General features: G+C 45.6%; 1 protein-coding gene across 2 annotated transcripts in view; it reads right to left on the reverse strand.

Annotated features, from left to right (window-relative positions):
* Positions 1-525: 525 nt before the first annotated feature.
* The window catches only part of LOC148505911 (protein mono-ADP-ribosyltransferase TIPARP-like), a 42035-nt gene continuing 24461 nt past the window's right edge, over positions 526-18099 (reverse strand). Inside the window, exons 5-7 of one of the 2 annotated variants that reach the window (XR_015869834.1) lie at positions 5562-5825; positions 4438-5312; positions 526-1085 (exon numbers count right to left, since the gene is read on the reverse strand). Coding sequence is in view for 1 of the 2 variants with exons in the window: in XM_088447625.1 (XP_088303751.1) it covers positions 4868-5312; positions 5562-5825 (709 nt within the window). In the remaining variant the exon portion in view is untranslated. Of the gene's footprint in view, positions 1086-4199; positions 5313-5561; positions 5826-18099 lie in introns of those variants that run through there. The other variant, XM_088447625.1, reaches the window with a different exon arrangement.

An 18099-nucleotide genomic window follows, 5' to 3' on the forward strand; every position in this document is an offset into this window, starting at 1 on the left:
GTTGAAGCATTGGCTAGTGAAGGGTTATACACAACATGTACAGTTGTCCCCAGAAAAGGTCACCTACACTCACAGCCTTAGCTCTGCCCGGATGGCTGTGGAAAATGCTTTTGGACATTTAAAAGGACTTTGGCGCTGTCTCATGAAGAGGAATGATGTGGACCTAAAAATCATAACATTTGTGAAATTCAAAAGGACCACTTCCTTCCCGAGTGGAATGTGCAGGACACTGAGGTGGGGGGGCTTTACAAGTGATGCAGTAAGCTACGTGGGGGAGCATGAGGACAGCACCGAGCTCATCCGGGTCACCATTGCAACAAACCTTCCCTTATTGGTTTCAAATAAAAAGGCAAAATTTCACATTCCAAACATGTTTTTGGTTTATTTGGTTTTAAAGTTTTTTTTTTTTTCTTTAACCATGTGCATATATTGTGTTTTTTAGTAGAACAGTTTTAACACAATCTCAGATTGTTGAAAAAGTCTAAAAACAGTATAAAACATATGTCAAACATCATATGCCCAGTATAAAAGAAAAGTGCCTTATAGATCCCTGCAGTCAAAACAATACACTATAAAAGTTATAAAAAAATGAAAAGTGCCTTCACACAATAAACATGATAATTTTAGCCACACAATATAAAAAAACAAAACTAAAATAGAACATGTTCCGGATGGTACAACGATAAAATATTTTAAAAGGCCATGTTTACAGCAATTGCCTATACACTGTATACTGTGGTGACTCTTGGTTTGTTTGTGTTGTGTTAGGGTTAGTGCTAGGGTTGTAATAATTGGGCCCCATATTGCACTGCCCAAATCTGTGTTCTGGGTACACTGGGGCCTGTGGTAATGGCTGTGTTTGGTTGGGATAACCACGAGCAGTCTCTCCTGCATATCCATTAATTGCCTCATAAATGACTGCTGCATTTCCCTTTCGGACTCTAGAAACCGATCCAATCTAGCATCCTCCTGCCTCTGAATGTCGGCAACCAATTCGCGGAGATGCTCCACGATCACAGAAGTCATCGCTCTAGCTAAATGCTCCGACCTGTTGAGCTTCTTCTTTTTGGGTGGCACATTGTAGACTGCAAAGGGGAAAAACAAACAAAAAAATATAAGATGCACTGAGCTGACATAAAGATAGCGGTGGTGTTCGCGTACATGTGCTTGTGGACTTCTATCTACCTGCACGCTAGCAACACTCTGCAACAGTTACCATTTGGATTTAAGTGAATGTAGTGTGTGTGTGTGTGATGTGGGTGTTTTTCTTTTTTAAAATACTTACTATTAGCGCGTAGCGGAGGGGTCTTTTTAGGGGGCGCAGTCTCTGAGCTTGTCTCAACTACCTCATCTATGGTGGAAGCGATACTGTCAGCATTCACAGATGAATCCATCCCACTACCTTCTCCAGGCTCATCGGTCAGTAGGAGCTGTGATGTTGGTCTGCTTTGCGAGGACAACAGGGTAACCTGTGTAGCCGGTACCTCTTGACTATCCTCCTGCTGGCTGGAGCAGGATGGCGCAATTGAGGAGGACAGTGCTATGGGGTTTGAAAGCGCTGTATTTCCAAAAGCGCTGTAGCACAATTGGTAATGCTCCCATTCCTTGCGGCATGCACCATTTTTGTTGCGGTTATGATCGTGCACTTTAGTGAACTGCTTACGCAAGGCCTTCAATTTATTTACCACTTGCTGCTGCGTGCGTTTTATCCCTCGGGACTCCAGCGTCTGGGCTATATTGTGGTACACTATTGCATCTTTCACTGTGCCGGTCATCTGGCGTTTAATTTCTTCCTCCGCCCTGATGAGCAGTAGCTCTCGGATATCGGCATCGGTCCAGTTTGTGGCAGCACACATGCTGCTGTAGGAACAGGGTGTGGCTCAGGCTGCTGTTATGGCTGTGTATCAGCCTGCGTTTGTAGCTGCTGGTCAGGCTGTGGTGCAGGCTGTAGTTCTGCTGTGGCAGCCTGTGTATCAGCCTGCGTTTTGTGGGAGTTGGAAAGACTGTGGTGCAGGCTGTGTGCAGGAGGTTAGGCAGGCAAGTAATGGCTGCGTGTGCGTCTCTCTGCAGGGCCCTGACAAATTACATCATCTGCCAGTGCCCCAGAAGCTCCAATCAGCTAATAGCAGAATGTAGCCGGGTCAAATAATCCGGGTAGCACCCGTTCACACTGTCGCATGACACGGGAACAACCCATTTTCAACCCTGCTCCCAACCCGAGTAAGATTCCCGGGTAAATCAACCCGTGGTATTTTTCTGGAAGCCGTTCACACAGAGCATCGACCCGGCAATAACCCGGGTTATTCGGTTGGTGTAAAAGGGGTATAAGACATAGAGGGCGTCCTTACAACAGACAGTGCAATCGCGTAATTTGTATACCCGGCCCCTTTTGGCAGCGAGAGAGCACTGTTTAGCGTCTGGGTCTGAATTGGCCCCTCTGTCCTCAGGACCCCAAACAGGTCTTGTTTTCCAGGTCTCCTCACAGAATCCCAAGTGAGATAATTAGCTCCACCTGTGGATCTATTAAAATGTGTCAGTGAGTAATAAGTACACTTGTGTAGCTGCTGGGTGACCTGGGAAATGTGCACTGTGATGGGTCCTGAGGACCAAGATTGAGAACCACTGGATTATACCAGTCATGTGGGCGAAACGCGTCAGTAATTGAGGTTTGGCTATATCCTCACCAGTCTAACTACAATTACACTTCAATAGCACCAGGCTACATTAAGCAACTTTGTTTCTAATGAAAGGATACAAACTTTCACCACTGGAAATTTTGCTCTGATACATTTGTTTCTGTAGGGGTTGATGAGGATTGCAGCTACTTTAGCGACCACAATTTTAAACTTACATCGGTATACACTACCAGACCTATATATTCAAATGAAGACTTTAGTAGTAAAAGGTTCCTCTATTCATGTTTCCTATATATATATATATATATATATATATATAATTTTTTTTATTATTATTATTATTTTTTAAAGGTTTCTAGACTGTATGTTGTATTTATTATTTAATATATTTTTTTAATTTATATGAATGAATTCTTATGCGGTAACACATGCATCACACAAAGTAATAATACTTTTATGCACTGCGCTTCAACGCTTGTATTCAGTTGCTCGCTTTTAGTTAAACATCATCAGTAACAGCTATGTAAATGATTCTGACCCAGAAAAGAGGTGGGCATTGTTGGGCGAGGACCAGGCACCATAGTTAACATAGAGAAAATATAAAAATAAATAATAAACTTATACCCCAATAAGAGGTGAGCAGTAAAACACTAACCAGACACATAACTTAAGGTGAATAATTAGCAATAGGGATCATCCCTGGCCATTAGAGAGGAAAGTCCCATCACTATGAGGAGTTAGAAAACACATTAAAATCTCCCAAAACGTATTGGGGACTTGGAGAGCGGGACGGTGACCTATGCGTCAATGTCTTCTACCCTCCTCGGGGGTGATGTAAAAAAGGTTTAACCCTGTACATTAACTCGCAGACCAGCTGGGCAGAGAAGGGCAAAAACTAATATTATTTTGACAGAGAAATCAACACACCTCAGAGAGCGCCCTCTTTTTTTGCGAAAGCACAACCTATGTAAAAGCTTCTGCCCCAGCGAATGCTTAAAAGCAAAAACTTAGATTTTACAGGGATACCCTGTAGATGTCTGTTTTCGGAGAGAGTTCCAGCAAAATAGCTTTAGTAAATAGACCCCTAAATCACAGTGCAAATAGGATTACAGGGGAAAACTATAACACACAGAAGACAAATACAGAGAAATAAAAGTAGACGCTGTGTAAAAACAAAATCAGGGTGACAGTAATATAGAAAACAAACACAAATAGGAATTTAAAAAAGAAAAAAAAAATAGCTAAGCATTTGCTGTATGGCCACTAGGTGGCAGGGCACACAGCATATAAAGTACACAGCAGTGATAGATTGCACAAATAATATATGTGATCAGCTATAATATACTATAACGAAAAACCCCTACAGTACCAGGTGACAAAAAGGTCCAGCAGCTAATGGGTAAAAGGAAAAAAAGAGACCTCTGTTCCAGAAGGAATTATTAAAGTTCTGTTCAGGACACGCAGGCAGTGAGGGTCCAGTATTTTAGTAGTGGAACGTTCATGATGAAGACTTGAAGAGAGTTCAGCCGCAAATGTCCTGCGCCAAGGCACTAAGAGGGCAGAGGATAAACTGTGCAGCCAGGGAGGGGTGGAGGAAAATAGGATGGGGGCAGGGAGTGGTGAGCAGGAGAGAAAGGAGAAGACACAATAGGGAGGCAAGGGAGAGGTTGTTAGTAAGGAAACAGACAAGGTGTTTTGTTTAAGAAGATGCCCAGGCCTAGGCCAGCCAAGGAGTACCAGATGGACATGTCTACCCTCGCTGAATCCCAGTAAGACCAACACAGGCAGCACTGAGGATTACCTGGATGTCTCGAGATGGAAAGAAGGTGCAGATGTCCAGCACTGGTCAGGCAGGTGCGGGAGAGGCTGTAATCAGTTCCCAACTGAGCAGATGGCCTCAGCGATCACAGTAAGGACAAGCAGTCTGGGGAGAAGTAGTGGAGAAGTGCTGTCCCAGTAATGTAGTAAGTCCCACAGGAAGAGGTGCACGGCTGATACAGACAGATGTTGCTCAAAGTGAGAGCATGAGTATGAGAGCTGCACAAAAGGTGTAGGTGAGCAGGTCCACCAAGGAGTCCAGGTAGTGCAGGTCTCCATCCATGTAGGTGATCTGTATACAAGGCCTGGTACAACTGCTGTAGAAAGATCCTGTGATGTATAGACCTAAAACATGGAACATCGTGGTGAGTGAGTGAGATAATAGTAAACATCGGCAATAAGAATCGGGGTCCTTAATCCAGTAGAACCACTTCCTCCATCTCCCGATATTTGATGAGATAGTAGGGGTAGAACTGGTCATTATCGAACACAACAAATATGTCTGGATTTTGGGTCTTGTTCACACAAGAGTCATAGAGGACACTCGCGGGGTCCTCTGCATTTATAGGCGGTGGACGAGCATAAGAAGATTCACCCTCAGAAGGGCGCCCCGGTAGCACCTTGGCGAGAAACATGAAGCGGTAACCATCGGTGGTGGCAGGAGAATAGGCATGAGAATAGCAGGCATCCCTAGCGAAGTAGCAGCCTTTACCGAACACAGTCACTCTGCACACCCGAGAATCAAAGTTCAGCTTGCAAATTGCCCCTACGTTGGTGGCCTTTGTGCCGTGGAAAAGATGTCGCTCCAAAGTGCTTTTATCTGGGTCGCCGGTACTCCGAGACATGTACGCCCTCTTCCTGTAAGAAACCAACCAGAAATGTCGTTAATTTACATTGTGTAATTATACTTCTCTCAAGTATACAATCGCTACCTCTTCTTATACTAGTAATAACTCTCCTTCCACTGAGCACTCACACTGTGATATTACAGCCAATGACGGCTGGTCACTTCGAGGCCTGTTGGGAACCACAGGCCGGCTATGGGCGGTCGCATTCCCAAGCCCTAGGCAATATGGAAGCAAATATTATTTAAGCGCACAATCTCACCTGAAGTATTTCTCCCACTGGTAGTAGTTCTGCACCCGGGAGATCTGGTAGATGATATAGCTGTGCTCCGGCATCGTCTTGTGGAAGTAACTGTACACACCCGAGTACTCTCTGTCTGCACATGTAAGAGTGATCTCCTCATAAATAAGAGCGGTGTCCGTTATCAGCCAGGTATCGGGGTACACACTTCCAGCAGTCTCGTGCTTGTTAGACTGTGCGGTTGAATTTGGGGTGCAGACAGGGGGCAGGCAACTGCAGAGTGTCCTGAAAACAGCCAAAACAGCAGCTATTTAAACAGTTGCCGTAATTAAATTCTCTCCGCATTTCCCCATCTGTTTTGGTGGCGCAGATCCGGTTTTGCTATGAGTTTTAAGCAGCTATTGAAACACTAGATTTACTGGCTCCAATAGAGTCTGCAATATTGTGAACAGCCAGTGATGTCTGCTTTCTGTATGGCCCCCACATCTAACAAATACAAACACGTTGTAGTTTCAGGGACATTTGGCAGTGTAGACAGAGGAGGACTACAATCCCCACCATGGAACCACTGAACTTGGTTTTCATTCTTAAGATCCCTGTTCAATAAATATTGATCTGCAAAACCCAGGGAATAAGACTGATGGGGCATATTTACTAAAGTACGGATTTTTAGAATTGGAGATGTTGCCCATAGCAACCAATCAGATTCCAGCTATTATCTTCTATAAGGTGCTAGATGGATGTTAAGTAGAATCTGGTTGGCTGCTATGAGCAACATCTCCACTTGTAAAACCAAACACTTTTGTAAATATGCCCCAGGGTGAGAATTGCAACCAGTACACAAAGCAACTACAATTCTACTATGCATATGGTCAATATAAAAAACTAGAGACCTTTCCAATGACAGATTTTTAAAATCTGGGACTACACCTGGAAATCAGGGATATTTAGAAGCTCCGCGGTCAATCATTGGAATAAACAAATAGCAACACTACAGTAGTTGTGAATTCCTCCCTCTGCCGGTGCACAGACAGGAGGCAGCTGGGACAGACTAGAGCAAGGGCAGAATAGTACATCACCAGCCCACATTGTAATATTTCTCAGGGAGACAGTGCTGCAGACCATTGCACTACTGCGGAGCATGCAGAACACGTGTCCTGGTTTTGATTCCAGGAGTGCACATGATGCTCTATAAAACTACGGGCTACACACAATTACTACACGCGGATGGATAACCACAAGGCTGGCCATGTACTGTAAAAGGAAAGTGACAGCCTTCTCTAGAACCAGAAGAAGATGGAGGTTGCTACAGTATGTATGGTGCTATGTATTATGTGATCAGAGGGGGCACTATGTATTATGTGATCAGAGGGGGCACTATGTATTATGTGATCAGAGGGGGCACTATGTATTATGTTATCAGTGATGGCACTATGTATTATGTGATCAGTGGGGGCACTATGTATTATGTGATCAGCATGGGCACTATGTATTATGTGATCAGAGAGGGCACTATGTATTATGTGATCAGAGGGGGCACTATGTATTATGTGATCAGAGGGGGCACTATGTATTATGTGATCAGAGGGGGCACTATGTATTATGTTATCAGTGATGGCACTATGTATTATGTGATCAGTGGGGGCACTATGTATTATGTGATCAGCATGGGCACTATGTATTATGTGATCAGAGAGGGCACTATGTATAATGTGATCAGAGGGGGCGCTATTTATTATTTGATCAGTGGGGGCACTATGTATAATGTGATCAGCGGGGGCACTATGTATTATGTGATCAGCGGGGGCTCTATGTATTATGTGATCAGAGAGGGCACTCTGTATTATGTGATCAGTGGGGGAACTATGTATTATGTGATCAGCATGGGCACTATGTATTATGTGATCAGAGGGGGCGCTATTTATTATTTGATCAGTGGGGGCACTATGTATAATGTGACCAGCGGGGGCACTATGTATTATGTGATCAGCGGGGGCTCTATGTATTATGTGGTCAGTGGGGGCACTATGTATTATGTGATCAGAGGGGGCGCTATGTATTATGTGATCAGCAGGGGCTCTATGTATTATGTGGTCAGTGGGGGCACTATGTATTATGCGATCAGAGGGGGCACTATGTATTATGTGATCAGCGGGGGCTCTATGTATTATGTGGTCAGTGGGGGCACTATGTATTATGTGATCAGCGGGGGCACTATGTATTATGTGATCAGTGAGGGCACTATGTATTATGTGATCAGAGGGGGCACTATGTATTATGTGATCAGTGGGGGCACTATGTATTATGTGATCAGATGGGGCACTATGTATAATGTGATCAGCGGGGGCACTATGTATTATGTGATCAGCGTGGACCCTATGTATTATTTGATTAGCGAGGGCAGTATACATTAAGTGATTAGTGGGGGCATTATATATTATTTGATCAGAGGGGTTACTGAGTATTATTGATTTATTACTGAGTAAATATGTAAATGTTAGTTACTATTCCCCTGGTATCCGCCGGTCAGGGACAGCAGGAAGGGCCCAGTGCCACATAGCCTTTGGCCGGGGATCTCACATTGAATCCGCCTATATATATGTGTGTTCAGGTGCCTCCTCTGTAGGACCAGTCTGAGCTGCAATGGGCTGTTAAAATAAAAGTAAGTAAAAGCAGGATGTTCCCACCTGGAGTACCAGGGTGTAGGTTACTCTAATCTGCGCATGTTCTGGGGGGTTTTAAATCACCGCACATCATCAGTGTTTTGAGTTTTCCCCCTCTTAAATCCAATGGCTTTGAGATGAAAACCATCAGCCATGTGCCGTTGTTCCCTAACCACCAATAATCCCGCCCATTAGTACGTTTATACATTTATATAACAGAATGTATTTTACAACTCCCACTGGCACTAATGCAGTAATTCTCATTTCCAGGCGTCCTTCAGTATATTTAATAAAATGCCTCAAACAATCCAAACTGTCACATGTAGCACATGGGAATCTGTCACCCACTCTCAGGATTCATGTAACATATACAGTATATACAGTAAGCACGTACATCATTTCTCAATGCGGGTAGTACATATGGGGCAGCATTTTTCTCGGTCTGGTGTGTAAATTGCTCCAATGTTTCTTTTAGTCATCAAAAAGTGTTCTCCCAGCACTCAGAATACAATCAGCAATAAGATTTGAAAAACAACATGGTGGTAGATAATTCAGAGATCTCAGTTGCATATATTTGCAAAAATATGGCTAAGCCTCCAGGCCACTTCATGGCTTCTCTGATACTGGAGGTCCCTATCCCTAATACTTGGTCAAAGTCTGGGGTGCAGAACCCCAAAAAGCCAGCCACCTCAGGGAAGCACACCAGTGAAGGATTAAGTGTTAGTTTTTGCTTTATTCTTATCAATAATTACTAGGAGTGAGCGGGTTCGGATTTCTGAAATCCGAACCCCCCCGAGCCCCCCCGATCCGAGTCCGATCCGAGTCAGGCTCGACTTTTCCCGCCTGACTCGGATCTGAAATCGAGGCAAAACGTCATCATCCCGCCTTCCGAGTCTCGCGGGTTTTGGATCCTATATAAGGTACCCGCGTCGGCGCCATTTTCTCACTCGGCTGTGGACAGTGAAGAGGGAGGGTGGGAGTTAGGGCTGTGTAGTGTAGTGTAGTGTAGTGTAGTGTAGTGCTGCTGTTGTCCACTACTTCAAAGTCCATAGGGGCTGGCTGTGTTGTGCTGTGCTGCTGTTGTTAATAGGGGCTGTGTCCACTACTTCAAAGTCCATAGGGGCTGGCTGGACTGTGTTGTGCAGTCAGTTCTCCATAGGGGCTGTGTCCACTCCAAAGTCCTGTGCAGTGTCCCAGTCCTAAAGGAGTGCTGTAGTGTTGTCCAGGGGGTGCTCTGTCCATCAGGGGTGCTCCCCCCAAGTGCTAAAAAAATAATATATTTTCTGTGTTTGTGAATTGTGTGCGCAGTAGCCGCACGTGCATCAACAAAGTAGTGCCAAGCGTGCGGCTGTGTCATAAGTAAAGGGCCGGCTGGCTTGACCGTTAAGGGTGCTGTAACCCCCGAAAGTACACTCCAGTCCAAACCAAAAAAAAATTATTTTCTGTGTTTGTGAATTGTGTGCGCAGTAGCCGCATGTGCATCAACAAAGTAGTGCCAAGCGTGCGGCTGTGTCATAAGTAAAGGGCCGGCTGGCTTGACCGTTAAGGGTGCTGTAACCCCCGAAAGTACACTCCAGTCCAAACCAAAAAAAAATTATTTTCTGTGTTTGTGAATTGTGTGCGCAGTAGCCGCACGTGCATCAACAAAGTAGTGCCAAGCGTGCGGCTGTGTCATAAGTAAAGGGCCGGCTGGCTTGACCGTTAAGGGTGCTGTAACCCCCGAAAGTACACTCCAGTCCAAACCAAAAAAAAATTATTTTCTGTGTTTGTGAATTGTGTGCGCAGTAGCCGCACGTGCATCAACAAAGTAGTGCCAAGCGTGCGCCTGTGTCATAAGTAAAGGGCCGGCTGGCTTGACCGTTAAAGGGTGCTGTAACCCCCAAAGTACACTCCAGTCCAAACCAAAAAAAAAATTATTTTCTGTGTTTGTGAATTGTGTGCGCAGTAGCCGCACGTGCATCAACAAAGTAGTGCCAAGCGTGCGCCTGTGTCATAAGTAAAGGGCCGGCTGGCTTGACCGTTAAAGGGTGCTGTAACCCCCGAAAGTACACTCCAGTCCAAACCAAAAAAAAATTATTTTCTGTGTTTGTGAATTGTGTGCGCAGTAGCCGCACGTGCATCAACAAAGTAGTGCCAAGCATGCGCCTGTGTCATAAGTAAAGGGCCGGCTGGCTTGACCGTTAAAGGGTGCTGTAACCCCTGAAAGTACACTCCAGTCCAAACCAAAAAAAAATTATTTTCTGTGTTTGTGAATTGTGTGCGCAGTAGCCGCACGTGCATCAACAAAGTAGTGCCAAGCGTGCGCCTGTGTCATAAGTAAAGGGCCGGCTGGCTTGACCGTTAAAGGGTGCTGTAACCCACAAAGTACACTCCAGTCCAAACCCAAAAAAAAATTATTTTCTGTGTTTAGCCGCACGTATATATCAAATCGATATAACATAAATGGAGGACCAAACTTTCTCCGATAAAAATAAAATAGAGAAAGATCAAGAACCACTTCCTCCTAGTGCTGAAGCTGCTGCCACTAGTCATGACATAGACGATAACATGCCATCAACGTCGTCTGCCAAGGCCGATGCCCAATGTCATAGTAGAGGGCACATACAATCCCAAATGGCAAAGTTCAGGAAAATGACCTTGAAAAAGACATTTAAATCAGCTGAAGAGAAACGTAAACTTGCCAATATGCCATTTACGACACGGAGTGGCAAGGAACGGCTAAGGTCGATCCCTAGTATGTTCATGACTAGTGGTTCAGCTTCACATGACGATGGAAGCCCTCCTCCCACTAAAAAAATCAAAAGAGTTAAGCTGGCAAAAGCACAGCGAAGAACTGTGCTTTCTAAGAAGATATCACAAATCCCCAAGGAGAGTCCAAGTGTGGTGGTGGTTGCGATGCCTGACCTTCCCAGCACTGGACGGGAAGAGGTGGCTCTTTCCACCATTTGCACGCCCGCTGCAAGTGCTGAAAGGAGCACCCACAGTCCACTTGCTGATATGCAAATTGAAGATGTCACTGTTGAAGTACAACAGGATGAGGATACTGGTGTAGCTGGCGCTGAGGAGGAAGTTGGCGAGGAGGATTCTGATGGTGATGTGGTTTGTTTAAATCAGGCTCCGGGGGAGACAGTTGTTGTCCGTGGGATGAAAAAGCCCATCACGGTCATGCCTGGGCAGAAGACCAAACATTCCACCTCTTTGGTCTGGCAATATTTCTATCCAAATCCGGACAACAACTGTCTTGCCATATGTACCATATGTAAAGGTGAAATAAGTAGGGGTAGGGACGTCAACCACCTAGGAACATCCTCCCTTATACGGCACCTGCAGCGCGTTCATAAAAAGTTACTGTCAAGTTCAGAAACTTTGGCTAAGACCGTAAGCAGTCCAGGGACACCTAAATCCCGTTGTCCTGTTGTATCCAAGCGCCTGCAAACCACACCGTCAACTCCCTCCTCGTCAATTTCCTCCTTAGTTAGGATCGGAAGTAGTCCTGCAGGCCATGTCACTGGCATGACTGACTCTCCTATCCGGGATTCCTCCGGAGGATCCTGCATTGCTACGCCTACTGCTGCCGCTGCTGCTGTTGCTGCTGCTGGGAGTCGTTCATCATCCCAGAGAGGAAGTAGGAACACCACTACTTTTACTAAACAATTGACCCTCCAACAGTCCTTAGCGAGGAGGATGAAGTACGACAGCAGTCATCCTGAAGCAAAACGTATAACTGAGGCCTTGACTGCTATGTTGGTGTTAAACGTGCGTCCGGTATCCGCCATTAGTGCAGTGGGATTTAGACAATTGATGGAGGTAGTGTGTCCCCGGTTCCAAATCCCGTCTAGATTCCACTTCACTAGGCAGGCGATACCGAGACTGTACAGAAACGTCAGAAAAAGTGTCCTCAGTGTCCTGAAAAATGCCGTTGTACACAATGTCCACTTAACCACGGACATGTGGACAAGTGGAACAGGGCAGACTAAGGACTATATGACTGTGACAGCCCACTGGGTAGATGTATCACCTTACGCAGCAACAGCAGCAGCGTCACCAGTAGCAGCATCTCAGAAATGCCAGCTCGTTACAAGGCAGGCTACGCTGTGTATCACCGGTTTCAGTAAGAGGCACACCGCCGACAACCTCTTAGAGAAACTGAGGGAAATCATCGCCCAGTGGCTTACCCCACTTAGACTCTCCTGGGGATTTGTGATATCTGACAACGCCACCAATATTGTGCGGGCATTACATCTGGGCAAATTCCAGCACGTCCCATGTTTTGCTCACACAATAAACTTGGTGGTGCAGAATTTTCTGAAAAGCGACAGGGGCGTGCAGGAGACGCTTTGGGTGGCCCGAAAAATTTCTGGCCACTTTCGCCATTCAGCGACTGCGTGCCGAAGACTGGAGCGCCAGCAAACACTCTTGAACCTGCCCCGCCATCACCTGAAGCAAGAGGTTGTGACGCGGTGGAACTCAACCCTCTATATGCTTCAGAGTATGGAGGAGCAGCAAAAGGCCATACAAGCCTATACATCCACCTATGACATAGGCAAAGGAGGGGGTATGCACCTGACTCAAGCGCAGTGGAGAATGATTTCCGTGTTGTGCAAGGTTCTCCAGCCCTTCGAACTTGCCACACGTGAAGTCAGTTCAGACACTGCCAGCTTGAGTCAGGTCATTCCCCTCATCAGGCTTTTGCAGAAGCAGCTGGAGAAAGTGAAGGAGGAGCTAAGACGGAGCGATTCCGCTCGGCATGTGGGACTTGTGGATGAAGCCCTTCATTCGCTTTGCCAGGATTCCAGGGTGGTCAATCTGTTGAAATCAGACCACTACGTTTTGGCCACCGTGCTCGATCCTAGGTTTAAAGCCTATGTGGTGTCTCTCTTTCCGGCCGACACAAGCCTGCAGAGGTGCAAAGACCTGCTGGTGAACACACTGTCAGCTGAAGCGGAACGTGACACGTCAACGGCTCCTTCTTCATTTTCTCCTGCAACTGGGGCTGCCAGGAAAAAACTTAGGTATCCTAAGCAACCCGCTGGCGGTGATGCAGGGCAGGCAGGACCAAGTTTGGACATCTGGTCCGGACTGAAGGACCTGGCAACAATTTCTGACATGTCTACTGTCACTGCATATGATACTGTCACCATTGACAGAATGGTGGAGGATTACATCGGTGACAGCATCCAAGTAGGCATGGCAGACAGTCCATACCTGTACTGGCAGGAAAAAGAGGCAATTTGGAGGCCCCTGTACAAACTGGCTCTATTTTACCTGAGTTGCCCCCCCTCCAGTGTGTACTCCGAAAGAGTGTTTAGTGCAGCCGGGAACCTTGTCAGCGAAAGGCGTAGGAGGTTGCTTCCACAGAATGTGGAGAAGATGATGTTCATCAAAATGAATTATCAGCTCTTCCAGGGAGACCAGCCTCCAGAAGGTACAGAGGGACCTGTGGTGGTGGATTCAAGTGGGGACGAGTTAATACTTTGTGAGGATGAGGATGTACACACTGAAGAGGGTGAGGAATCGGTGGATGAGGAGGATGAGGATGACATCTTGCCTCCATAGAGCCAGTTTGTGCAGGGACACATTAATTGCCAGCTTGTTTTGTGGGGGCCCAAACGAACCAATCATTTCAGCCACAGTTGTGTGGCAGACCCTGGCGCTGAAATGATTGGTTTGTTAAAGTGTGCATGTCCTGTTTATACAACATAAGGGTGGGTGGGAGGGCCCAAGGACAATTCCATCTTGCACCTCTTTTTTTTCTTTGCATTATGTACAGTTTGGGGCCTAGTTTTTCAAACTGCCATCCTGTCTGCCACTGCAGTTTCACGTCTAGATGGGTCACGTGTTTGTGCCGCCCACTCGTGTCGCTTAGCATAGTCATCCAGCTACCTCGGTGCAACGTTTTGGACATAAAAACACTATTGTGAGGTGTGAGGTGTTCAGAATAGACTGGAAATGAGTGGAAATTAAGGTTATTGAGGTTAATAATAGCATAGGAGCAGAAAAACCTACAAATTCTGTGATTTTAGCTGTTTTTATGCTTTTTTAAAAAAAAATACAGATCCAAAACACAAAACCCAGAACCCAAAACACGGAAGGGTGGTTTTGGCAAAACCAATCCAGATCCAAAACACGAAGAAAGATCCAGATCCAAAACCAAAACACAAAACACGAAAAGTGGCCGGTGCACACCCCTAATAATTACTAACACTTAATCCTTCACTGGTGTGCTTCCCTGGGGTGGCTGGCTTTTTGGGTTTCTGCACCCCAGACTTTGACCAAGTATTAGGGATAGGGACCTCCAGTATTAGAGAAGCCGTGAAGTGGCCTGGAGGCTTAGCCATAGTTTTGCAAATATATGCAACTGAGATAGATTGTAAGCTTGCGAGCAGGGCCTTCCTACCTATATATCTGTCTGTTATTACCCAGTTTTGTTCTATTAATGTTCCAATTGTAAAGCGCAACGGAATATGCTGCGCTATATAAGAAACTGTTAATAAATAAATCTCTGAATTATCTACCACCATGTCGTTTTTCAAATCTTATTGCTGATTGTATTCTGAGTGCTGGGGGATTACTTTTTGTTGTTTCTTGTATAGACTAACCCCTCCCTTACATGCACCTGAGTGATATTACTGAAGTGACTGTGCAGCTACCAATATGTATTGCTGTTTCTGTAATTATGTCTATGGGCCTGTATCAAATTGGATCGCTGTTGCTAATACGCACGCAATCGGCTGAATATTGCATTCTGCGCATGAATAAGCATCGCAGTGCGCGAACTAGCTATTGTGATCAGGACTGCAATCGCAGAGGCTTCACAGACCCATCGCAGAGTGAGTGACAGGAAGCACCATTTGTGGGTGGTGACGGGGGGGTGGTTGGGGAAATGCAGGCACACCAGTGCGTTCACACACCGTTGCAGGGGTGTGCATAAACTAGCCACTGTGACGCCAGACGCGTGCGCTGAAGTTAGCAATTTCTGAGTAAGGTCAGAGCTTGTGCAAGTGTGCGTGAGGCTGCATTGGTACTCCATTGCACCCAATAGGGAATATAACCCAGGCGCTTATTGGAGTTGTAAAATCCTTTCAATCTCAGGACCTCATTCAGAGTCGGTCGTAAGCGGCCACTCGGTCGTACGCCTAAAGACCGCAAAACTGAAAAAGGAAGCGATCGCACGGCCGGTCGGTCGTAACCAAAGTGACGCCCATACGTGAACAAAGCACCTCCTTTAGCTAGCGAGTGATAGCAGCTAGCGATCGAGTCAATCTCTGTCAGTCGTTGTCAGTCGCTGTATGTTACTTTTCTTCTGGTGGTTGCGGCCGCTTGTGTTGTATGCAAATTACTCCAAAAATTACCAAAAAAACGCATAGAATAAGCCATCCCCCTGAAATATATTTATTCTCATTATTCGTTAATGCAAACGCAGCTGAAACAATTATAAGCCAATTAGCAGTGTTTTTAGCTACAACAAATGATTATTAGCTGCTTGCATCGTGTGGCTCAAAATAGAAACATCACTCCGAACATCAGTCACATTCGTTAGTATCGATTGTACTCTGGGGCTTGCGAGAGCACATTCCCAACCTCAAGCTGTACGATCAGCCAGGCCTCTAACCTGCTCGCAGAGTGACGTTTTACTACTTCCGGCCTTCTATGTCGGTCGTAGCAGGTAATTTATGTACGCCCCTAAAACGCCCTGAAAACGGTGAGGAACGCCTGCGTTTTCAGACCACCACCCCCGTCACCACCCAGAAACGGCCTTTCATGTCAATCAACTCCCGGAAGCCACTTCCTGCTCGTAAGCCGTACGATCAACAGCATTTTGGTTCGCAAGGTCTCGTACGCACATGCGCACAACTAACCGTACGTATGCGTGGTTTGGAAACATCGGATTCGTACGACCGAGCGGCCGCTTACAACCGACTCTGAATGAGGTCCTCAATGCGACTGAATGAAGTAGTCAGCCTCATAAAGAAAAAAATATGTATATAAAGAGCAGTCGCAGAGATTGGGAGGTAACAATTATTGCACTCAAACCATTCAGTCGCATTGAGATTGAAAGGATTTTACAACTCCAATAAGCGCCTGGGTTTTATTCCATATTCTTTACATATTGTTTAGTCATCCCTATGGCAGCTGGTATAAATTGTATTTACTGATTTTGATGACAGAATCAAAAGGAGACAAGTTTTATCTGGTGATACAATCCCTGAAGAGAGTAACCATGAAAGTAATACTAATTGGTTAAGAGAAATGTATAAATGAGAGAATCTGTTGAAAACTGAATTGAAACATTGGTTAGATGCCACAAATTTGAAAAAATACAAAGATGAAAAGAGAGTACCCAGGGGGTTACGTTCCTGTATATTTGAAATTGACACGGAACTGTTTGAGGAGTGGAATAATATACTTGACACCTGCTCACTTGAACTTACAGTATGTCTGTAATAATACGCTTTAGAACGAAAAAAGGGGAGGAGACTTTGGGCTCTATTTACTACAATCCGCATATTGATTGCGGATTGTCGTGTGATATTACCGAGTGAATTCGCATTGCAAATTCAGCCAATATCACAGGGATTTACTAAAAATCCCTTGCAGGGACAGAGCTTGCGAAAAAGCTAGGTCCCTGCGAATCCCCTCTGCACACTAGTCACGGTATTTTCGGAAAAAATACCGTGACAAGATGCCCGCGCATGCGCCGACCGGCCGTCGCTGCTACCCCCCCCAGCACTAAGCCCCGCCCCCCACAATCGCGGTTCCCCCGCAATCCCCCCTCCCTTAATTACACTTACCTGCATGACCAGGGCCTCCGGTCATGTCTTCAATGTCCTCCGGTCAGGTGATATCCCATACTGCACTGGGACCCAATCACCTGATGACCGGGCCGCAGTGCACCATGGGAGACCAGCTGACCGGAGGGAGGACATCACCCGGAGCCCCGATCACCGGTCCCTGGAGTCAGGTAAGTAATTTTTTTTGCAGTGATCAGCTTGCGGTCTGTTTAGACCACACAGCTGATTACTGAGACCGACTCCCGGCTCTGCTCTCCCCGTTAGAGTGGAGCAGGAGTCCGGTAACCGGGGGAGACCCTGGATATCGCCACCTCCAGGTGGCGTTATTATCACAGGGCTTCCCCCGGTATTTTTTTCACATTTTATTTTTAGTAACTATGGTCAGATCACATTTCCCATTACAATTATGGGAAATGGGATCTGCTTACTAAAAATAAGTGATACTTAGGGGTTGGAGTAGAATTTTACGAATTCTACTCCAATTGCCCTGTAATAACTGTAGGTCATACTAAAATAATGTGAAAAGGGTGTGAAAACACCCTTCTTCACCTTATTTTAGTCAAAATAATGTTAATAAATAGAGCCCTTAGGGAGACATAGAGACTCAGAGGAAAAAAGTGGAATGTTTTAAAACAAATTTAGGTTTTAAAAAAAAGGATGAAATGATTGGTAAAAAATTGATGGAGTTCGAAAGAATAACTTATACTAAATAAGGAGAAGAAATATGTGAGAGATAGCGTTGATTATCAAAAAGGTGAGATTAGATCTTATAAGAGAAAGCATCAGGGGATTTCTACTCAACAGAAATTCAAATCATACACTGTGAGAAACAGATACAATGAGAGTTACACTCATAATAAAGAACAATGATCCATATACCCATACACATAATAGTAATACACCTCAGATAGATCGGAGGGACAGAGGCGAGATGAATCAATCAGGTGGACATTATGCCAAATCTAGAACAAATTGGAACGATAACCCAGTTAAGGGATATAGGCCCTAATTCAGACCCACTTCGCGAGCGGCCGTCCGCTCGCAAGTGGGTCGATGGCCCGCACTGCGCATGCGCACAACGGAGGGAGCTCCGTCGTGCGCATG

Source organism: Taudactylus pleione, unplaced genomic scaffold (assembly GCF_031769625.1).
Source record: "Taudactylus pleione unplaced genomic scaffold, aTauple2 ptg000435l, whole genome shotgun sequence".
NCBI classification, from domain to species: Eukaryota; Metazoa; Chordata; class Amphibia; order Anura; family Myobatrachidae; genus Taudactylus; species Taudactylus pleione.